Below are 24,034 nucleotides of genomic sequence, written 5' to 3'. Positions count from 1 at the left end.
TCACCCAGCCCCTAACTCCTTCCTATTTGGCAACCATCAAAATAATCTCTTTGAGTCTGTGTCTGTTTTGTTTGTTCATTTATTTTTTAGATTTAATTGATGATAGATATGTATTTATTGCCATTTTATTGTTCATATTTTCTATTTTCTTAAAGAAGGCCCTTTAACATTTCATATAATACTAGTTTGATAATGATGAACTCCTGTAGCTTTTTGTCTGGGAAGCTCTTTGTCTGTATATTCTAAATTATTGCTTTGCTGGGTGGATTAATCTTGGCTGTAGGTCCTTGCTTTTTATCATTTTGAATATATTTCTTGCCAATCCCTTCCAGCCTGAAATTTCTTTTGAGAAATCAGCTGAGAGTCTTATGTGGGCTCCCCTGTAGTTAACTGCTTTTCTCTTGCTGGGCTTAAAATTCTATGTCTTTAATCCTTTGCATTTTGGTTATGATGGGTCTTGGTGTGAGCCTCTCTGGGTTCATCTTGTTTGGGACTCTCTGCTTCCTAGACTTGCATTTTATTTCCTTCACCAGGTTAGGGAAGTTTTCATCTTTTTTTCAAATACTCAATTTCTCACTCTCTTCTCCTTCTGGCACTCTCATGATACGAATATTGGTATGCTTTAAGTTGTCCCAGAAGCTTCATACACTGTCCTCATTTTTTAAAAGTCTTTTTTCTTTTTACTGTTTTGACTGGGTGTTTTTTGCTTCCTTATATTCCATATTGCTGATTTGGTTTTCAGCTTCATCTACTCTACTGTCAATTCCCTGTAAATTATGTTTTTAAATTTCTTCTTAAGATTTTATTTTTAGAGAGAGGGGGAGGGAGAAAGAAAGGGAGAGAAACATCAATATGTGGTTGCCTCTTGTGCACGTCCCCACTGGGGATCTGGCCTGCAACCCAGACATCCCCTGACTGGGAATTGAACCATGACCCTTTGGTTCCCAGGCTGGCACTCAGTCCACTGAGCTGCACCAGCCAGGGCTAAATTATTCTTTAATTTAGTGTATCCTTCATTTCTGACTAGTTCTTTTTTATGGTATCTACCATATTTTTTGGACTATAAGACGTACCCCCCCACTTGGGAGGAAAAGGGGGTGCATCTTATAGTCCGAATGTCACTTACCTGGCTCACTGGGGTGGGAGTGGCAGCAGTGGTGGGGCGGGGTCACAGGAGGCTGCCACTGCATTTTCCTCCCAAATGGGGGGGTACATCTTATAGTTCAAAAAATAGGGTATGTCCTTTTTTACGTTGAAGTTCTCATTAAGTTCATTTACTCTCCCCCTAAGTTTATTGAGCATCCTTATAACCAGTGTTTTGAACTCTGCATTCAGTAGACTGCTTGTCTCCACTTTTAGATGGTTTTTTTTGGGGGGGGGGAAGAGTTGTGTTCTGTTCTTTCATTTTGGTCATATTTCTTTGTCTCTTCATTTTGGTAGATTCCTTGTGTGTGTATGTATTAGGTAGAGCTGCTATCTCCTGGGCTTGGTAGAGTGGCCTATTGCAGTAGGTGTCCTGTAGGGCCCAGGAGCACAGCCTCCTGGTTCATCTGAGCTGAGCACTCCAGGTGGTCCCCATGTGGGCTGTGTTTACCCTCTTGTAGTTGAGCCTTGATTTCTGTTGGCACGTCAATGGGGGGATTTTAGTTTTGTATTATTTGCACTATTGCAATTACATCATGTGCAATCTCTTGACCAAGCCTATTTTTAACTCTGGTACAGAGTGTCATTTTATACATATTCCAAACTCCAGAACTGGTATTGCCTATCTTAGCAAAAGATATTGTTTGCATGGAAAGAATAGCACTGAACTGCTTTCTAATATTTTGCACTTTTTGAAATGTCTGTTTTTTACATGATTATATTTAAAACTCTAGTAAATACTGAAATAAAACCATATTGACCCTCTGCCTACCGTTACCTGGTTCATCTCCATCATAAAGAGTATCAGTACAATAACCATTTTCTATTCCCTTTGGATTACTAAACAAATTTAAAAAATAAAAGTTGCAGGCAAAAACTAACATTTAAGTCCCTTTACTGGTGTTTTCATTGTTATAGGCAGATGTAGTTCAGAATTTAAAAAAAATTTAAAGCACAGCAGTTATAAGGTAGATACTGCGACTGCCACTATTGTAGTTGAATCACTTCTGTCAGATGAGGAAACCAACTGTTTTACTGTGAAAATGTTCCAGCTCTCAAGTGGTACTTACGTATTTAAAAAAGCACATTCACCATTTTGTTTGAATATCACATTTACTAGAGAAAAGAAATATACTGAAAATTTATAGGAAGAAATACATAAGACAAGGTCATATTTAACATATAATCTCAATAAAGAGAAAGGTAGTTGCAGACACTATAGCATCAATTTCTGATGGTATCCTGTAATTGTTCCTTATAGCTCATTGTGTGAAGAAGGGACAGAAGAACATTTGTCTTCCATAGAATGATATCTGTCATTTTTCTTTCTTGCCTTACCTACTTGGCAGAGTCGATGCATTTGGGCAGATCTTCAGTCATGAAGGGAGGGAGAGAAACTCCTGAGCTCAGTTAAGGACTAATGAGGTAGTAACAGTCATCAGTTGTTAGCACTGAAACCATACTCCTAACCATGTTCTGTTTTACTTAGTAATTTGACAGATTATTTATGCCCACAGTATTATCTGGGGGGACTTGGATAAGATATGCATAATAATGGTAAACAAGCCAGAAACAGACACCTTCCTCTTTAAGGCTTTATGGAATTGTCACCAGAAAAAGTAAACCAAACCAAAATAATTTAGTCACGCCCCTAAATTTTAAGGTTTTGAGGTATGGAAAATGAAGCTTTGATAATTAACTTAGCTCCTAGGATAAAGTGGGACTATATAAAGGCTTCTTTGTGACAAGATCCTTGCAAGAACGGCATTTAAATTAAATCTAAAAATACTGTAGATCTTGGGATACCGATCTGATGGACCAGATTCATAAGCTATTGGAGGACTACTGAAAGATCTCTTTTTCAGAATGTGTGGTATACCATAGTAAAAAAGATCTTTGACTCCTCATGCTAAATTCATGTGACCAGGGGCAAAACTGCATAATCATTTGGAAGCAAAAATGAAGTGCTGACGTCCTCACTGTACCTCTTTAGAGGTCAAAAGGTAAGACATTCTTATCTTACCATGGTCCAGATAGGAGGGGTGATTCACCTACTATTCTCTATAGAGGTAGTTCCAATTTCTAAACGTCGAAATGATAAGGATCATTAGAAATCTTTTGTGCGTTGGGAAGTACAACTCTGTTGTGAAATGGTTTATGGCATTCTGCATCAGTCAGAGGAGGATAATACTGCCTGTAGCAGACATAGGCAAATGTCAGGCCAATCATGGATCCAACTAGTACATCTAGAAGAGAGAGGATATAAAGAGAGAGGAGATAAAGTCTTCTCTTAATCATATTAGACTCTTAAATCACATTAGCTCAGCATATAGAGAACTTGGCCTTCCAGGTTATTCTGATTGTTTGCCCAGCAAAAACCCAAGTTTGGGGCTTTCTCAGTTTGATCATATAGTTTATACTGGATTATCTGTATTACATTGTTCTCTAAACACCAAATCAAAACACATCTTTAGTTAAGTAAATATCAGAAGTCTCTTTCCAAGTACACTAGATTGAAATTTTTTTTTTAATTCAGAAAAATAACAGGTTCATTTCAGGCTATTAACAATTCTCATGGTTTTTCATCATTTAGAGTTCTAGAGGAAGGAATAAGCTTTTCAGGGACTTTCTCTCTTTATGAAAAGTGTTTATTCTTTAAAATAGGTTGTCTAATGCTCTCTGGGCAAAACTGTCGGGGTTTTTTTTTTGTGAAGATACTGTGTAATTTGGATGTTTTACTGTATCATTCAACTTAAATTTCTTTGGTTTACTTATAAGTACAATTTAATTACAATTTTATATTTTCTTGAATTTTAATTTCATTTCTGAACAAAATCTCATGCAATGAACCTGATTTTTATTTTAAGACAGTAAACAAATGGAGCTTTGAGGTTTGTTGTAAAAACTTTCTTATAGTTTATTCTGAATTATGATGCATTAAAATAATGGGAAAATCTAGGACAGTTCCTCCTTGGTAATCTCTTTAAAAGGTAACAGTGCATTTTCTCCTTTTCCATATATTTATAAATGCATGCTCTTAGTACAGAACCCAGACCATGCCATACTCACTTCTTTATTCAGCAGATACTTAGCGAGCATCTCCTTTGCACCAAGTCCTAGAGATACCTAGGTGATGAGTGATACATGGAAGCTTCCATGGCATGAATACCTTACTTACCTTGCCAGTGATGCTTATAGTCACAGGTCCGGGACAGTGCAATCACAGTTGCAAAAAACAGAGGTGATAGAAAGGCACAGAACCTCCAAGATTTCCCACGACCTTGTGGTGTGAAGCAGTGTAACTTCCCTGCCAGGTAGAAGGAAGCAAAGGCCAGACCAGCAAATGCAACTAGAAGAGGAAAAACCTGTAAGTTTATGTCTTTTAAAGGAAGCTACCTCACTAATCTGATAATAGGCAGCCAGGGGACATAAACATGTTTTATCCCTTTTTTTGTTTATTTCTGGAGTAGATCACTGATTATAAGGAAGATGAAACAAAAGGAAAAGTAAAGGACTTTATTTTGTGTCAGGAAGCTAATATCCTAAGAGTAGTTTTTAGAATACTAGCTTTATGACTTTGAGCAGGTTACTTAAGTTCTTGATGCCTTAGTTTGCTCATGTATAAATGGGAATCACAAAAATAATAGTATCCACATCACTGGGCTAGTATAGTGTCAGATGAGGTAAGAATCTACAATGCTTTCTAAAACACCTGACATAGTATTAATAAAGGTTAGTTCATATTTTTATGATTAGTACAAGATGGTAGGATCTAGAAAATAATACAGTAATAAAATGTTCAAATTTCATGAAGGTAAACTACCTCCCCTATTCTTAAAAATATTTACCCTAATATTTGAGGCTCACATTTGTGAAATCTTGGGGCCCTTAAAAAAAGAGGGTGGGGTTTGTCCAATTTCTAGATACAAGAACAAGCGTAGTGAGATATTCCTACATTAAATTCAGTGATCCCCAAACAGCATAGTAGAGCCCACATGGTATGCATACAAGAAGAATGTCCACTAGGAAAGCTCTTACGGCCCTCATTCACCACGTCCTCATCTCCTGTGCATGTCAAGTCAGAATGGGCTTGCCCATCAGGGAAGCAACGGTAGAAGAAGTCTGGGCGTGGCCTGGAAGAAATGAGCATGGTCTGAACAGTGATTGTTTACAACTCCAGAAATTATTTTTTGGTGTATCAGACATCATAAATCCTGTTAACTATTGGTCAAGTCGTGTCTCAGGCAAAATAATGAGACTGGATTAGGATAGTCACCACCAAGAGAAATGCCTTATTTCCAGGGTCAATATTTTATTCATGGGGGAAAAAGCCACTCCAGCATGTGATTATTTTTTAGGGCAAAGAGCACATCACAGTGTAGCTTCAAGGGGTACTCTAGAGGACACTGACTTCTGTGTCTGTCAGTGCAAAATGCTGTTTGGGCAGAAAAGAACCCAGGTGTGTGTCACCTGCAGGACTACGGTGTAAGGAGGTAAGAAAGAACAGGCTGAGAATAAAGAAGAAAGGATAAAGACATGTGCTGGAGTGCCGATAACCAACTCTCTGATCGAGGTAATGCCTGAGGCAGACCATGGGTGGCAAACTCTTGTCACTTACCTCCCCACTATCAGTTTTATTGTGTTGGTAAAGACACCATTCAGAACCAGGGCAAGGCTGACAGCTGGAAAGCAAAGAAACTTACTGTTAGTGGCATTTGCCTAGGAGGAATTGCATGGTCACTGTCTTGTGAAGACCATAGTCATGACCTTTCCGAGATAGAGGAATGGTCAGGCTCCAACCAAAGTAGAGTATGAAAATAATTCTGGCCCCCAATGACTGTTCCGGTGTAGCACAGGGAGAACTACCACACGAGGCTGAAGACATTTCTGAGGCATACACAATCCAGGGCACTTAGGCACACCTGCCAGGTTAGCCAAGTTCTTGCTGTGCTATTCTTCTGTCTCACAGGTGCAGGGGGCAGACACTTACTTCAGAAACACAGGCCTCAGTATGTGGAGGCCACGGAGGTCACCACCCCTGCCCTCGGTCCGGCACTAAGACACCAGCTAGAAAGGATTAGTTCTTACCCAGGCAAGCTTGTTTGCTGTCTGTTGTGTCTGCCTTCTTGAGACATTTGGCCAGGAGGATCAAAGTCAGTGGGGAGAGAAATGCGATGGCCTGAACCAGAACATGTGAAACGTGAAAAACCAAACAAAACCACAGAACTGGTTGTCAAAGGAGCTCCTACAGGGAAGAGGGATGGCAGTGACAGACATGCATGAGACCCGACAGTTCCCAGGACAGACATAGTGTGCATCTTGGTGTCTGTGCGTTAAGTGGGCACTGGGCAGTTCTGCCAGTAAACGCAGTGCTGTTCTAAATGACCAGCTGCACCAGGCCATCCGAATCAACAGCTCACAGGACACAGCTCTTGAGCTAAAACAGAAGGCTAGCTGCTCTCTACAGCTGGATCTTAGACATTAAGCAGTAAAATCTTAGGACATCAACAAAGGGAGCAGTAAGTTCCCTGCAAAGACAAATGAGGAGCCAGGATGCTTCCCAGCATTAAAGCGCAGCAATGAGTGTCAAGGGGCAGAAGGGCTCGTTCTCTACGCACAAACATCGGCTTGGTGGGGAAATACTCGGCTTCCACATACGGATTCCGGTAAAGCCACATCTCCTCCGGTTGGATAACCCTCTGGAAGGGGGGCAGAAAATCCGTTACCCTAAAAGGAAACAAAAAACGTGGGGAGCACGTTGGTTAGCTTTCTCCGGGCTTCCCAAGGCAGGACCCGGACCTTGGGGCGGAGAGATCCGGGCGTGGCTCAGAACCTGAGCTGGTGGCTGTGGGGGCCTGGGGTCTGACCCGAAAACCACTTACTGGAAGACCGCGAACAGCACCATCCGCACCCCCAGTTCGGCCCCGAAGGCCGCCGCTGCCTTCCTCATCTGCTCCATCCGGCCGCACTGACTGGCCCGGCGACGCACTGACGTGGCTGCCGCGGCACAGGATTCGAAGCCGCCCCCCGCCCCGCCCACCGGAGGCTGGATCTCGGCGCCTGCCATCCCCCTCTGGCGCCTGCCATCCCCCTCTGGCGGGCGGTCGGGGAACTGCGGGGAGGTGGTCGGCCACCTCCTCACTGCCACGCCAGCCACTTAGGAAGGAGTGAGTGGCAGCTTTGCGGGGTTCTCAGAGCATCACCTAGCCAAAGTAATGAAACACAAGCAATGCTGTTTTCCCACTGTCCTGCACAGCAGCAGTCACCTTTCCGTCTGGTAAACCAATGGGCTAAAAATGACGGCAAGCTCCCAGTCACATCCTCGGCCAACTGGCCAGTGCCTGGATATTCTCTTAACACACCACAGGAGGTAGCAACGTTCTCTAAGGACATTTCTTCCACGAACACAAAACAAACCTGTGCATTTTCGGGTCCAAGTTTACTAGCAGCATAGCATTTTGAAGAAATATGTGGTTGGCACTCCCTCAGGACTTGCTGTGCTGCAGGCGTCATGCCTAAGGATGTACGTACTGGGTCATGCTGCCCCGCCGTTAGGTCCCCTCCCTCCCATGAAAGCCTCGAGCCCAGTGATTTATAGCAAGAAAGTACAGGCAATGAACAAGTCCACATATTTAATTTGGAACATACAGGACAATTTATTGAAGTCAATCTCAAGCAAAATCTGGAACCAGTGGGATGTCATTAAAAACCTTTACAAATTAATCCTCATGGAAGCAAAAAAAAAAAAAAAAAAAAAAACCACCCTAAAACAACCCCCCCAAAACATTTCAATTCCAAAGTATCTGTAAAATAAAAAAGGCAACATCTCAGTAAATATAATATATGAAAATTATATGTTCCTACCAGCACACACAGCAATAAGCAGCTTAAATAGTACAGGCAATCCTAAATACACGATAACTAGCCAACAATAAGCTATCTATATACAGGTTAACCAAGCTTTGCACATTTCACACTATGCAATAAAACATATGTCAATCAACAAAATCCCCAAAATATCATATATCTTGAAGTCTGTGTGGCAACATCAAGTCAATATATAGTAATGCCCTAGTGGAACACCCCCAGGGAAAATTAACACTAATCCCTTAGTGTCAAGCTTCTAGCCAAGTCACAGAAACTCAAAAAGAGATTGACTTTAGTGAATATCGATGCTTTGTTATTAAAGACTCAAGTCTCAAGTGATTTAGGCAAAATAACATTTCACAGGATCTACAAAGTTTATTATAGATAAACAAAGTACAGAAATAACCAATCTACAAAGGTTGTTATCATAGATAAAGATCACAAGGAAATGAAAACAGAATCTGTAGGTATCTGTGTTTATTGTGCAATTATCACAAGTGGGTACAAATGAATTTCTCATATCAATACCAATTATGCACACACCCTTGTATATAAAAAGAATCTTATTATTACCCAGATGTACTCATCATTTAGCATCTTGGTTGTTGGTGGCAATAATGATTTTCTTTTTTAACATAGGGCATGTGACAGCACAAATGTCATAAGGAGCGATATAAATGACAACAAAGTAAAGGTAAATTTTATCCAGTCCACTTCCAAACTGACAAGAACACCTTACAAATACCTAATCTAGGTAATGTGAGGGATAATGAGAGCCATTCCCACACATCAGGAGTCTGTGGCCGGCAGAAAGGGGAGCACTGGGACCTGAGGCTGCTTTCTTGTCAATATGCAGACACAGGAATGTCACATAAGAGAACTAAGGACCAAGTAAATGACTTTGGCAACTATTCACCCTTTTCCCTTTTATTTGCACGTTAATGACTCTCAGAGGCTACCAAAGGACAGGTAATTCTCTTCTCCTTCCCTTTCACACATATGTGCCACAAGCACCTGAACTTGACACTTAAGCAATGGACCAATGAAAAAAAATGGAAATGGTTTTTGAAACACACAGGTTACACCCAGCATTTCAGGAGTGTAACATAAGTGCAAATTTCTGTGTTTTCCTGTACAGGCATATATTAAAAGGAAAGAAGAGGTGCTTGGGCTGACAAAATAAAGAACATACATAAAAAATATTCATAAAAATGCTGCTGGTATCCCATGCAAGAGTCTCTCCCTCAAATGTGTACATTAAATCTGAGATTCTACTGTGAACATGCTCTCCCATTTGCAGAACTTCACCTTTAACCCAAGTGAAAGAGGATAGGAGACTAAGCTATTTATTTTCAAAACAGTATACAAAACAATGCTTCTACTTCATAAATTTTAAAATAACTGTTAAAATAAGGAGAATCTGAAGAATTTCAAGTACTTAAAAAACCTGAATTCAATGAGGCAGAGGTCTCAATGTTAAAGTGACTACTTCGTACCTGTGGTAAACATTATCATTCCCCACCCTTACCCTAATATAACCCTCTTTTCCCCCTGTGCCCCACCCCAGAAAAAAAGTTGGTAGATTTCAGTATATACAAATTTCCAACTTTTCAATATTTGTTAATACATGACAAAGCTGTCTAATTATATCTTTTCCCTAGCTTATCTTAAAATGGAAGCAAGTTCTCTTTGTTTACAAATAACCAGAGACCAATTCTACGTGGCTCTAGGCCAAAGGAAATTATTCCAAACGATCACTTCATGTCTGCTGCAACTTGGACAACTCGGGATGGCTAGATGCAGTAATGCAAGAACTAATTTGCACTGCCCATTAAGCAACTTCCTAGTGTCGTCGTACCTCATGTACAAGTACATCAAACGCAAGCTTCCCAAGCTGCAAGGACCCCAACAAGGTCCCTTGTTTTCTTACCCTGTTGGGACATGGCAAGTAGCAGTACCTTGACTTTAAGGTGAAAGCTAGAGGAAGAGCTTTTATTTTAAAATGAAATGAAAGACAAGCAACAAATGCTGGGTAGTCCAGAGATTACATTCTGTATAACTGGCCTCGCTGCCTGTTTCCCGACTGCAGATCTGGGCTTGATCTTGACTGGAACACACACCATGCAACGAGCTGCTCAGAAAGGAACCCCCACTGCATGAACTGGGAGAGGAAGTTGTCCAAGAGCCTGACCTGTCTAGCAGTCCTTTACATGATTATCTCAGAAGTTCACAACATTATTTACAGGCATGTTTCCAAATATTTGGAAGCGACAGAAGGGAACTGGGAGCAGCCTTACTTGCCCCTATTATTATCATTATTATTATTATTATCATTATTATTACTTAGTTGAGATATGTTCCTGACATGAACACAAAGAAATATCCAAATTTCAATGATTCTAAAGATCAGCCCATTCCATAACTTAGGCCAGACTATTTTTGAGAATTAAGATAGAGTGGGAACCTGTTAAAACGAGAATGAAAATAAACCCCAACTTACTCCTAATTCTAGCCCTGATTAAATATTTAAAAAGTGAATCACATCCTCTAGCTGCTTCAGCCTTCCAGGAATGAAGGGTTCCTGGCCTCCTCAGCGGGCTGTGGGCAGCGCTCCTGATTCCCAACTGCGGCCGGGACCAGCCCTTCCCTAGACTCAGCAGCACCTGAATCCTTCCCCCGGATTCCACCTTTAGTTATTACCCATCCAACTTCTGACACTTCTGATTATCTAAAATCTTATATTCACTTCTTCCTCTAAACAATCAACACGAGGTTAAAAAATACCATTATCTCATGCTGTTTTAAGTTATTTCATTTTTGGACAAGAATAAAAAACCAACAATTTATGCTCTGACCACATACAGATTTAAAAGTTAACAAGACTATACTTTCAGGGAACATTTCTATAGTTTGTTAAAAGTTAACAAATGCCAACCTCTGGCTGCGAGTGAGCAATACGTCTTTTGGAATATTTCACTGGTGAAGCCCAGGCAAGCACAGTGCGTGTATACTATGCACACTTAAAAGCACAACTTGGTTTTTTTTGCTTCTAGGACCCGCATCTTTACAATATATTAACTAGGTTGACAGTGACCCAATGGAGGTGTGAGAAGAGCTCCTTGGCACTGGCACGACCGACACTGCCGTTTAGACAGTTAAAGAACACTCATGGACAAAGACTCCAGAGCTGTGGGTAGCTATTTCATTTTCTACCCTGGTTTCTGAAATGGCAGAGCGATCCTATTAGTCAGCACACCCTCCCGCCCCGCAAGATTAAGAAGTCTCAGCAGAGCTCTGTTATAGATATACAAACAAAGTGTGACACAATGAAGAAACTGCATAAAAATACTTAAACCTAAGGTGTTTGCAGTATATAGGATATACCCTGGCTTACCATATAAAAGTCTCAGATATTAAATAGCACTAAGGAGATAAGATTTCATGTTGGATACTGCTTCACCAAGAGTTGCATTTTCAATATTAAAGGAAATCCTTCATGTTAGTAAGTTTTAAAAAGCAAACATTTATCATATACATATATAAAATAAAGTTTTAGTATGATAAAACCTAGATTTTCTTAAATTATTTTTTAAAAGGACATCAAAGTGTATAATTGTTCAAGAGCAAAGTTTAGTGTTTTGGTGAGATATGATTCATGTTACCTGTAGCAATCATATACATGGTAACATGTATAGCATTTCCATTTTGCTCTCTCTTTTGGAACCATATCTAATCAATAAAATTACTGGAGGCCCAATAAGTTACCTCAGCATTAATAGCCAGAATCAGGCAAATGGCAGTTTAGGAGCTTAAGTGAAGGAAATGTAGTGTTTTTTGTTCTGTTTTGTTTTTTTTACAAGACAAAATCCAGTATAATTGCACATTTACATACAAAAAAAAGAGGCACAAAACAGCTTTTCTTCTTGTTTTCCAGAGGAGAGCTCTAGACTGATAAGGAAAAGGAACACACGTAGCACAACCGGAGGAATGTGGTGGAGCATCCACCCTCCCTCCCTTCGCAAGGTCACTAGGTACCTTCTGGAGGGAAAATAAATGCTACCAGGTACCAGCAATTGTAGGCAGTCAAAATTCACAGAGCAAGTTAACGTTCATTCAAGCTAATTCTAGACTTCTACTTAGTACAGTGTTACAACAATGTCTGACATTACTAATTATTTCATACAAGGAATACTGGAATATACATATTCCTAAGCATTAAGAGCAAGTGAGTTTTGTGGGCAGACATCTTGGTAGACTCGGATTATGAGATCCAAGCATTACAGCCAACCGTGTTCGCTAACACTGCTTTCTAGGAAGCTTCCCCTCAGTGCTTCCAAAGATGAAGTATGTTTGTGCGGCTCTCACATGCCCTGTAGAAGTGCTTCCCCTCCCTCCTTCCATGCGGGCGATGTTAAGCACTGTGTAACACTAAATAGAAATTGCCGACATACAACTTTGGGATGCTCCGCACTCCCCCATAGGAACTAAACCAACAAGAGTTATTCAAATACAATTCAAATTCATTTGTGAGCTTCACCACGAAACAAGGCTGAGGGGTCAACTGACAAAGGGAATGTTTGATTAGGGGGAGGGAAGAAGGGACAGGAGATAAAATGTCCTCAATTCTTTCCAAGTCAGACCAGGGTGTGACAGAAAATGATGCTTACTTATATGATCCAACTTTTTTGGTCTGTGCCATTCCTCTTCCTTTAGCTGCCTTTATCGATGTGTCAAGAAACAGGAATGACCACTCTAACACTATGCATTCCTGTCCACACAAACACACTTCATCAAAAATACCCACACTGTTAATGGAAAACATTCTGAATTCAGTAAGTACCTCCATTTCTCTTTTTCCTTCAAAACAAAACCAAAAACCACATTATACCTTTCTATGTAAACTTATCGTATCACAAAGCCCCCCTGGTTGAAAGACCACAGAGGTAAAATCCATTGAGGCATTACGTTTGCAAGAAGCCAGATTCAATACTTCCATAGAATGCTTCTCTAAGACTATGAGAGACATTTTGAAGAGAAAGAGAAGTTAGCCTACCCACTATTCAGTAAAGAGGTATATAAAGATCGTCATCTCCTTTGCTAGAGGGCTTTCTCCAATTCCTACTACACACACACACACACACACACACACACACACACACACACACACACACACACACACACTGAGTAGACTATCTGAACTACACTTCTCAAATTTTTTAAAATAAAAATAAATAAAGGAATGATGGTGACTTTTGCTTTTAACACCCAAGGAACGCATCATAGACCTTACATTTATCTCATTGACAAACTTTTCTCCTTGCTCTAATTTTAAAAGCCAAGACACTTCCTTTTCTGGCTGCAAGACACTGAAGCACAACAAAAGGCAAGAAAGGACCCAGGGAATCCACCACCCACGCACACAAAAGAACCCTCAAACCAGCAAAACAAAACAGAAAAGCCAGGTATCACCAGCCGCTTCTCCCTGCAGGAGCAGGCCCCCATTCTCAGTCAGTAAGGCAGTACTGATGGCGAGGGCTGTGTGCACTGCCGTGGTCTCTCCTCTTGCGAATGCATCAACTTAATTTTTGCTTTTTACCCCCGTTTAACTAAAAAGGAAAAAAGGAAATCACCACCCATTTATTCTTTTACTTCTTCTCCATGATCTTGTGATTCCAATTTACATTTGATCTTGCTCCAGTATTCTGGTGACACAGGAGACTCGGGGTCATGTTCAGAGCAGCAAAGAAGGCCTTCCAGTGCAGAGGGAACCAGAGCTCCCTTTTCGTGATCTTTACAAAAGGAATGTGGACAGAACTCGCAGAAGGTAACAGCTGCACTGCTGCACATACTGCACTGATGCCACGGGCATTCCCACTTTCCTAGTTGGGGGTGAGCGGGGAGAAAGGAGCCCAAGTTAGTGCCTGTCTTGATTACCCATGAAAAACCTAAGTTCCCACCTTCTCTGATTAGAGACTGAATTCAAGTCCAAATTTCAGCCAAACACTGGTCTGGCTGGGTGTGTCGTTAGGGCTAGATGTGAGATACAGTCCAAAGTACTCACCCGTGAAAATAATAAAGAAGCAGCCTATCAATCCTTGCTGGCTCACGGGTATCCCAAATTTGCAAAGAGACAGATTTTCACTAGCATAATTTTTGTTTGCTATGGTTGTTTGTCCTGCTCAATGATTCCCATTCCACGGCCCCACTGAGAGTGGAGCATATTCTGAGTTACACAACGGCTGACAAAAATGCCAGTCGGAGAAAGGGGCTACAAGGTCCAGCTTACCATACGGCGGCTGAGTCAGGTTAAGGCATAGGAGGTGGTATGCTTTGGGGCAGTCTTTTTTGTCACACATGACCAGCTCTCCACCATCTCCACACTGAAAACAGTAATCTTCATGCATCTGCTTTGGTTCTGTTTTGATTTTCCGTCTCTTCTGCTTCAGCTTAGCATTTTTTGCCCTTTCTTCAGTTGTTGACACACTTGCCGACTGGCCAGAGAAAAAGATCATAGTTTTTAACTTATTTTAGTTATTGTCAGAAAAAGGATCACAGTGTTAATGATCACAGAGCATGAAGCTTTCAAGGGGAGGGAAAAATCCTACCACACATTCATTTAAATTCATGTACTACTCAACAAACTAAAAACACCAGGAGGACTTATCCCATTACAGTGTTATAAAAATGAGGCTTCGGCCCTGGCTGGTGTAGCTCAGTGGATTGAGCGTGGGCTGTGAACCAAAGGGCCACTGGTTCGATTCCTAGTCAGGGCACATGCCTGGGTTGCAGGCCATATCCGCAGTTGGAGGTGCGTGAGAGGACACCACACACTGATGTTTCTCTCCCTCTCTTTCTACCCCTCCTCCCCCCTTTCTAAAAAATAAATAAATTAAATCTTTAAAAAAACCAACAAGGCTTTGTTTTTATTGATTTCTGAATAGGTATTTTTTTAAAATTACAAAGACACTGATATATAGTTCACATACCATTAAAGTCACCATTTTAAAGTGTATAATTCAATGGTTTTTAGTATATTGTGAATTTTTTTAAAGTTCTCAAAAAGGATTTTGCTAACTTCAAATTCTAGCAGAAATACAAATACCTCTTCAGAACCTAAGAGGTCTCACTAAGACATGCTTCACTGGGAAGAGTCCAAGTCTGGGTAAGCACAGGTGAAGGTCTGCAAACTAAACCGGGCTCCCACCGGCTGGCTCTTCCCGAGATGGCCGTAAACAAGCCTTGTCCACAGCCCCACGCCTACTCCTGGTACCCGCACAACTGACCTTTGGCCGCACTCCAAGAAAGCCGCTGCAGTTCTCTGCCCCGCAGTGGCACTCCGTTCTGCCATTGCCCAGACAATCCAGGTTGTAATTAAAAGTTAACTCCGTCCCTAAGGACATAAGGAAATAAATATTCATACTCAAGGGGAAGAGAATGCTGTCACAGACACGTTCTCATGATGAGAAAGAGACACGATTCTGTCACAAACTTCCCCCTCCCCCATGTTCTACACTGCAGACAGTGATGAAAAAAAGGAAAAAGGGGAAAAAAATAACTACAGGAAAATACCCCCATCTACCAATACTTGCAGCAAAACTAAATATGCTACAAAAGTCATCATATCCTTTTCACTGAAGTGGTCAAAAAGTATGTACTAGAGACCAAGACTCTGAAATCTCTGCTTGAGAAAAATGGGTTGTAGTTTAGTTACCTCTCTTTTCTAAAGCTAATCGATACTACTTTCTAAATATACAGTTTGACCGTGGAATTATGACGGCCATGTTGTTGCCAGTAATGAATGCCTCGTAATCAGGGGGTTCAAAGTGCAGTGTTGCTATATACACCAAAGACCCAGTGATTCAAACTAGGAGGCCCGGCTTCCTCTTAGCTGGGTTTGAACAGTCCACAATGAGCCTAGAAATACAATTTAAAACCTTTTAGCTCCGATGTTTCTCTTCTTAAGCCATTTTTCTACAAAGGTAAGAGGAGAAACTAAGTTTTGCTAAGATGCTGGAAGGGTACGGAAAAATGAAAGCAGTTAACTCTGGTTTCAGAAGCTTTTATGTCTAATTTGAAACACATTGATCTTTCAAACTAAAACAACAACTCCCCTCCCCCAACAAACAAACCAAGAAACCAGTTCCTGTTAAACACAGACTTTCAGTACTTAAAAAAACAAAAGCTTAACCCTCTGGTTACGTTGTATAGACAGCAATAACATGGAGAATTAATTCAGAAGAATCACGGATACACCAAATTCTGTAATATCCTCTCTTACAGAAAGGCTCTTGCTAAGCTCCCTTTTGCAGGATAGAGATTTTTACTTCTTATTGACAGTTATTTGAATAAATATTTGAGCATCAAACCTTGACAAATGTCTCACTTTCAAATGGTACACTTGGTTCCTAGGGAGGGAGGGAGGGAGGCGTGAGGAGCAAGTCACCGTTTTTACCTGCAGGAATATCACAAAGCGCAAACAGCCCGACTCGAACCTCTCCATTTACTGTCCATTTTTGTGTTTCACAATTTGGATTGCAACTGTGGTTCATAAAGCGAGAGTAATTTCCTTTTGGGCCAGCATCAATTATACGGTCCTTCAGAAAGAAAAGAAGTGACAGAAGCCTTTGACATAAAACTAAACCTAAGTTATCTTGGAAACATCCAACTCAGTCAAGAGCCACCAGACAGCAGCATTTTGCTACCCGCTAATGTCTGAAAGCTGACAAATATGAACCTGTGATGCTCTCTGAGCAATTTACTAAGTTCTGTACTTTATCTGATGACATTCAAGATAAAGTGGAATTTAATTTCTTTTGAAGTTTGTTTCTAGAAACAAACAGATCATAGAGTAATGCTGCTTAGAAGATTTTGCTGGCCACAGGTTTAGAAAAAGTAATTCTTTTAAAAAAATATTTCATTTATTTATTTTTAGAGAGGGGATGGGAATGAGAAAGAGTGGGAGAAAAACGTCAATGTGTGGTTGGTTGCCTCTCATGTGTCTCCTACTGGGGACCTAGCCTGCAACCCAGGCATGTACCCTGACAGGGAATTGAACCGGCGACTTTTGCTTCACACGCCCATGCTCAATCCACTGAGCTACACCAGCCAGGGCTTTTTAAAGCATTTCTGATTAGAGAGCTCTGAATTCATGTAACTACTTGTGATGGGAACTATGGTGTTTCACTGTTGGCCTTCCTTTTCTGCTCTGAGCAAGAAGCAAAAAACTAGAGTAGGAGCAGTTGGCTGAAAGTTTAGGCCATAAAAAGCAAGTAGGGAAAATGAGAAATCTGGCTTCCGAATGAAGACTTGCAGATTTGACTGATGGAGCGGATGTACTCTCTAGTAGTTTTTTTCTTTTCCATCAGCGATATGGGTGCCCTAGATAAAGCTCGCTGGTTATGATACTACCACTGCACAAAACTAGTAGTTTTCTGTTTGTTCTATTTTTACTTAAAGTCCAAAGTACTGCACAAATCTCAACATCCGGCCCCTAAATTTAAACTCTGATCTTCTGGATAGCTCCAGAAGATGGAGCTTCCCAAGTGTTGGGAGGATGGCTAGAGGGGTCACTGGCAGGCGGACAGGATTTCAGGAGCCAATCAACACTCGTAAATAAGTGGCATTTTATGTTTATAAAACATACATTCATAAAACTTGTAAAACTTTCAAACAATGACATATCAGTTAAAATAACACTTCTTTTCCATGACCTCTAGTTCTTACTTTTAATAATATCCTGACGCGGTTTTCAAGATGGCCTGGGCCCAGGGAGCATGGGTCCTAACCTCAGCTCTTCCTTAAACTGTATCAAGGTGTTCAATAAGTCATTTGGCATGGCTGGACCTCAGTTTCTTGTCCTCAGTAAATCAGAGGACTATTGAAGAAATTAAATGAGATAATGGACATCAAATAGGACTTATTTGATGCGTGTATTAAACCAGCAGTTTTACTGTCATTTCTCTTATGACAGCATCCATTTCTCCTACTTATTAAGAAAAAGTTTAAATGTGCAGGGCAATTTTCAGAGTAGAATTTTTGCTAAATCAGAACTTCAATGGTGGTTTATAACTTAGAATTACAGAGCTCATTCTCTCGTTCAATGATAAAGAAACTGACAGCCAAGTCTTTCAGTGACTCAGAAGAGCTGGGACTAAAACCCAGCTGCGTGGACCCTCCCTATTCCTGGTTCGCCTTCACGTCACGGCCGTCTCAACTGACCCGCGCAAGGCTTTCATAAACCTTCATTTTGTGCTCTGGGGGTAACTAGCACATTCCAGTGGGGAGCACCCTGGCTACTACTAATCAATACACTTTGCCTGAAGAAAATCAAATTAGAGGAAACTGAGTTCAACCTAAAACCATGAAAATGAAAAGAAAGTCTTCTTTTCTTAAAAAAAAAACAACAACGCGATTTTACCTTGGTAACGATTAACATATAAAAATTAGTTACACTGTTCTCCTGGGCTCGCTTGATGCGCAATCTGCATTCTTCTTCATCAATTAATTCGCCAACATATTCATTTACAAATTCGCCCTGCAGAGAAGCATGCAATATATAAATGTGAAGCCAACGTACTACATTAGAAAGCATTCCTTACACAATGCCTATAATCCGAAAGAATGAACCAAAAAGAATCCCAGAAATATAACTTCGACCCTAGAGGCAAACCACCGCTGTCATTCGTGAGCATTCAGGTGGCACTATTTTTCTTGTGCCAGTGCCTCAAAAGTAATAATATGCTTGTCTGTTTTTTGCTGACAATATTATTTCTGTAGCCCAAGTGACACCATTGTGGTTCATCATGGGGAGCTGGGAATGATGTTGCCTCGGAGCCTTGAAGCTGGCCTGAAGACTTCTACTAGTTTGTAGCCTTGGGGTAAGACGGCAAAGATCTGACCCAGAAACAAATGAAACTTTCTTGGATAAGTTTTTATTTTTGAACTAATGACAGATACTCACAAAGTAGCAAAAATAGTGCAGAGGACCCATGTACTCTTCACTCCGTTTTTTCCAATGGTAACATCTCACGTAACTACTTAAAACAAGAAAATGGATGGTGGTGCAATGTGCGACCTTTACTCAGATTTTACCAACCTGAATCGAGTTTTGAGGGCCACTGTTTGAATAGTAGGATATACTGGTGATTTTCACTTTTTCCTTTGAGCTATGCACTTAAAATTTTTCTGCAATGGACATGCATTCCTTGTGTTAAACAAAGAGACTGCTTTGAAAAATTGCCTCAAAAGACTCAACTTTTTCCAGTTGCTTTTGCATATACAATCTCATTTGAAACTAGCGACAACCCTTAAACATGTAGGGCAGGGATGACTATCTACTGTAGAGACGAGAAAACTGGGGCTCAGGGAGAATGACTGACTAGACTGATGAAGTATGATGTTGGGACAAAGTCCCAGGTTTGTTAGTTTCTATCCTGGTACATTTTTAATTTTACTATTGCCTTTACTAGGTCTTTTAAAAGATGTTTTTGCTTTAACTTTATTTTTTTCTGTTTAATTTTTTAAAGTATTTTTATTGATTATGCTATTATAGTTTTCCCATTTTTTTTCTCCCTTTATACCCCCCTGCCCTGCCCCCACAACCCTCCGGCATTCCCCAATCTTAGTTCATGTCCATGGATTGAACGTATAAGTTCTTTGAGTCCTCTGTTTCCTATACCATTTTTTCTCTCTATTTTATGCCTACCAATTATGCTTCTTCTTCCCCGCATGTCTGCCCGTCTATTCCTCTCTTCCCCCTCCCCACTGAAATCCCTCCATGTGATGTCTATTTCTCTGATTCTGTTCCTGTTGTTTGCTTAGTTTTTTTTTGTTTTAGGTTCATTTGTTGACAGTTGTGAGTCTGTTGTCATTTTACTGTTCATATTTTTTTCTTTTTCTTAGATAAGTCCCTTCAACATTTCATATAATAATGTCTTTGTGATGATGAACTCCTTTAACTTGACCTTATCTGGAAAGCACTTTATCTGCCCTTCCATTCTAAATGAAAGCTTTGCTGGACAGAGTAATCTTGGGTGTTGGTCCTTGCCTTTCATAACTTGGAATACTTCTTTCCAGCCCATTCTTGCCTGCAAGGTTTCTTTTGAGAAATCAGCTGATAGCCAGCCTTATGGGAACTCCTTTGTAGGTAACTGTCTCCTTTCCCCTTGCTTCTTTTAGGATTTTCTCCTTATCTTTAATCTTGGGTAACGTAATGATGATGTGCCTTGGTGTATTCCTCTTTGGGTCCAACTTCTTTGGGACTCTCTGGGTTTCCTGGACTTCCTGGAAGTCTATGGCCTTCACCAGAGTGGGGAAGATTTTCTTCATTATTTGTTTAAATAAGTTTTAAATTTCTTACTGTTTTTCTCCTTTCGGCACCCCTATAATTCGGATATTGGAATATTTCAGGTTGTGCCAGAGGTTTGTAAGACTCTCTCACTTCTTTGAATTCTTGTTTCTTCATTCTGTTCTGGCGGGATGTTTATTTCTTCCTTTTGTACCCAATTGTTGCTTTGAGTCCTGGTTTCCTTTCTGTCACTGTTGGTTCCCTTAATATTTTGCTTTATTTCATTTTGGGTATGTTTCATTTGTTTTTTCATTTTTCAACTGAGCTCAATCACATTAGTGAGCCTTTTGATTACCAGGGCTTTAAAATCTCCATCAGAGAGGTTGGCGATCTCCTCATCACTTAGGTCTCTTTCTGAGGCTTTGCCCTGTTCTTTCATTTGGGCCGTATTTCTTTGTCTTGGTGCAGCTGATAGGTTGTAAGGAGGCAGGGCAACCCTCCCTGCTGTGCCACAGCTCTGCTGTGGGGGAGGGGCCAGAGAGGGACCGATGCCGCTCACCTGCCCGGCTCTAGTGCACGTTCCCTAGGACTCTTGGACTCTCGTGAGACTGGGAGTTTCTCCCACTGTAGCAACCGCAGTATCACATCTGAGTCTCAGTGTCTCGCTAAGTCAGCCCCGTCCACCTGGTCCACCGCCTCATCCCGGTGTTTCTCCACAGGCCAGCCCACTTGGTCTGCCCCGCCTTCTGGTCTAGTTGTTCTGGCTGATGTTTTTCTTTAATTTCTTGGTGGCTGGAGTTCCATGCAGTGTGATTTTCTGGCACTTCTGGTTGTTTACTGATTGTTAGATTGGCTGTCATCCTCTTTTTGGTTGTGCGAGGACACAAAGGGTTTCTACCTACCTACAACTCCATCTTGGCCAGAACCCTCTTTTACTAGTCTTTTAAATATATTTTGCTTAACAAGTAAAAAATCTTCAAACAGAAAATGACCAATGTTCCTTTTCCTTTTTATGACTACTCATAAGACCAAGCTTATGTCTTATTACTTATGCGCATTTTATTACTACCACTTCCTACAGCATCTTCTTTGCTTCAGAAGTGCCCAACTCTCAACTTGGGAAGCTTCCAGGTATTTTGTCCCTGCTGAAGCATCTGTAAGAGGCACAGGTGCTGGTCTATTCCACTCCTCAGGGTCCCTCCCATGCTACCTTCTTAATGTTCCTTTTGGTCCTGAGGCCCCAGCCTCTCCGCTCTGTTTTGAAGATTTCCGACTCAGGGTACAGCCTCTTTGTGAAGCACTGGTTCTGGCAGCGGTCCCCAGCCGGGCACACCTGCGGGTGACACTCGTACTGCAGCATGCGGTTCAGGCACTGGGAGTCCAAGCCGCAGGGGTTCTCATCAGCTGGCTTGCAGCCGCAGCGGGGGATCTCGGACAGGTCCGCAACCTGGATCTGCACCTTCCCAATTACTTTGTTGGCCTAGAAAACAAAATCACACACAGGAGGGAAGATTTTAAACAGGTACACCAGAAACATCCGTGCTGCTCTTGGCTCTGCTACTGCCTTGCAGTGTGACTCTGAGAAAGGCTCTTTTTCTTCATTGTAATTTCCCCCATGAATAAGCTATGAATAACTGCTTCTCCTCTGTGGTCAAATATACCAAAAACTGATGTGAATTCCCTCTTATCTGTCACGTATATTTCTCCTTCTATTCGTTGATGGAAATTTCACAACTGAAAATAAGTGTGGGCTGACTGGACAAAAGGGGCAACTATCTTTGTTTGCATTTAGTTGCAGGATAAGCTGACGGAGCAGGGACAGGCTGTCCCTGCGTACATGTGGCTGCTAGGTGCCAGAGGCCCTCACCAAAGGCCTCGTCCTCATGGCACACAGCTGCTGCTCCCGCTCCCAACTCCCATCTCCCTCGGACGCTTCCAACAAAAACTGTTTTTACAGAAGACCGGGTGCTAATTAGCAAGTTCTCACAAGTCACAAAGGGCCTTCTCACTCCGGAGAGAGCACTATCTCATCCTGCCTGTCAAACACCAACGTTTTCATGGGTAAAGACTCACTTTGATGTGTTTGTAAGGAGGAGGTTTTCTTGAGTTTTTTTCAACCTCTAGTGCTTCTTTACTTTCTCTTTGTGCTTTCAGTTCTTGGAAACGTTTTGCAGCTTCTTCCAGAGCTGCCAATAAGACCAGACAAAGTATGTAAATGCCAAACAAACAAAACCGTTAGGAGAGTAGTTTTACACTGCCATCCCAATGCAATGATCTGGCCAGAGGTTTTCTTTTTAAAATCATGTTTGGGAAATAACCACTCACCACCAGGGGAGAGTAACACTGAAATAGGCTATGACTCCCTTCTGGCTGAATGCTGCTCTGTGTGCACGGCTGCCTCAGAGACGAGGTCCTACTTCGATGATCAGAGGCTTCCCACTGAGCCCAGGAGAAGCTCTGCACCTCGCGCAAGATTGAAATTCATTTTACTCTCACTCAGAAGGCCAAACTGCTGGGTAACTTGGTACAAGAAGTTGTAAGGCTCTTCATGGGAAGTTCTACTACTCTCCTGCGGCTAAGGAGCTTCACGTGACTAGGACAACTAGTTTCACAAAAATCTGTCTGCGGAAAGATAACTGAAAAAACTCCTTCCACATATGCGGCAGAGCCTACTATACGGAAAATGTATTCTTCTAATTGATTAGATTCTGATATGGGTCTAATGGGATTAGAACCTTATGGATGCTAGACCATAAAGCCTGGTGAAATTCTCTACTACTGGAAACGTGTTATATGCAAGTTGGAAGGTCTTGAGGGCTCAACACTGGAGTCTTAGTTTTGAGCCACTGTAAACATCATCCAACTTACCTTTTTTGAAGGTCTTGTTGATACTAGTCTGTCCATCGGCAAAGCTTTTGTCTCCTTCGACATAAGGGAACACTCTGCCCTGGTGTACCCAATAGTAGTCGTGAGAACCAAAGAAGAACACAGGGAAGTCTCCCAAGTCGTGCTTAAGGCCCTGGATGTTCAGTGGCACAGACCTGGGGTTGCAGATCTCTGCTGGCCACCACCTAAGAACAAAAACAATTTCATTTATTTTTAAAAGATTTTATTTATTTACTTTTAGAGAGAGTGGGAGGGACTGAGAAAGAGAGGGAGAGAAACATCAATGTGCAAGAGGTACATTGATTGGTTGCCTCTCATACCTCCCCCAACTGGGGACCTGGCCCCCAACCCAGGCATGTGCCCTGGAAATCAAACCAGTGACCTCTCGGTTCGCAGGCCAGTGCTCAATCCACTGAGCCACATCAGCCAAGGCAATAAAAACAATTTAAGATCAAGAAAATGAAAATCACACCATTCTTTACATGGCTGGCAGAAGGAAAAAAAAGTTTTATACCTTGTAGATTCTATGGACACAAAATATCTTGTTTATGTTTTTTTACCTTATCTTTTAAAAATATATATTTTATTGATTATGCTATTGCAGTTGTCCCATTCCCCCCTTCATTACGCTCCACCCTGCACACCCCCTTTCACCCACATTCCCCCCTTTAGTTTACGTCCATGGGTCATACATATAAACTCTTTGGCTTCTACATTTTCTAAACTATTCTTACCCTCCCCATCTATTTTCTGCCTGCTGTCTATGCTTATTCTCTGTACCTTCTCCCCCTCTCTTCCTCTCCCACTCCCCTGTTGCTAACCCTCCATGTGATTTCCATTTCTGTGGCTCTG

The 24,034-nt window shown here is 41.3% G+C and overlaps 2 protein-coding genes across 11 annotated transcripts in view; both read right to left on the bottom strand.

Moving 5' to 3' along the window:
- Positions 1-1,993: 1,993 nt before the first annotated feature.
- On the bottom strand, positions 1,994-7,588 carry PLPP5 (phospholipid phosphatase 5). Of its 2 annotated transcripts, none has more exons than XM_037166899.2 (7): positions 7,026-7,588; positions 6,762-6,870; positions 6,232-6,322; positions 5,762-5,825; positions 5,182-5,276; positions 4,322-4,492; positions 1,994-3,389 (listed from the first exon to the last, which is right to left on the bottom strand). In XM_037166899.2, exons 1-7 carry the CDS (start codon positions 7,208-7,210, stop codon positions 3,226-3,228), a joined length of 879 nt encoding a protein of 292 aa, XP_037022794.2. In that variant the 5' UTR covers positions 7,211-7,588; the 3' UTR covers positions 1,994-3,225. The 2 variants fall into 2 exon arrangements, with proteins under 2 accessions (XP_037022794.2, XP_037022793.2); XM_037166898.2 differs by having other exon boundaries at positions 5,152-5,276; positions 7,026-7,158.
- Positions 7,589-8,472: 884 nt separating this feature from the next.
- NSD3 (nuclear receptor binding SET domain protein 3) overlaps positions 8,473-24,034 on the bottom strand; it is a 116,472-nt gene continuing 100,910 nt past the window's right edge. For 7 of the 9 annotated variants that reach the window (XM_053659894.1, XM_037166955.2, XM_053659896.1 and 4 more), the window contains 8 exons: positions 23,165-23,367; positions 22,370-22,482; positions 21,507-21,776; positions 18,428-18,544; positions 16,463-16,604; positions 15,294-15,400; positions 14,297-14,501; positions 8,473-13,889 (listed from right to left, as the gene is read on the bottom strand). In XM_053659894.1, coding sequence (XP_053515869.1) covers positions 13,648-13,889; positions 14,297-14,501; positions 15,294-15,400; positions 16,463-16,604; positions 18,428-18,544; positions 21,507-21,776; positions 22,370-22,482; positions 23,165-23,367 — 1,399 coding nt within the window. In that variant the 3' untranslated portion in view covers positions 8,473-13,647. The remainder of the gene's footprint in view (positions 13,890-14,296; positions 14,502-15,293; positions 15,401-16,462; positions 16,605-18,427; positions 18,545-21,506; positions 21,777-22,369; positions 22,483-23,164; positions 23,368-24,034) is intronic. The other 2 variants (XM_053659897.1, XM_053659898.1) reach the window with 1 other exon arrangement.

The sequence above is a fragment of the Artibeus jamaicensis genome, unplaced genomic scaffold (genome assembly GCF_021234435.1).
Source record: "Artibeus jamaicensis isolate MK-2021 breed Jamaican fruit bat unplaced genomic scaffold, CSHL_Jam_final scaffold_833, whole genome shotgun sequence".
Classification (NCBI taxonomy): Eukaryota; Metazoa; Chordata; class Mammalia; order Chiroptera; family Phyllostomidae; genus Artibeus; species Artibeus jamaicensis.
The sequence above is the reverse complement of the archived record's forward strand: the minus strand, read 5'-3'. Positions and strand labels throughout refer to the sequence as shown.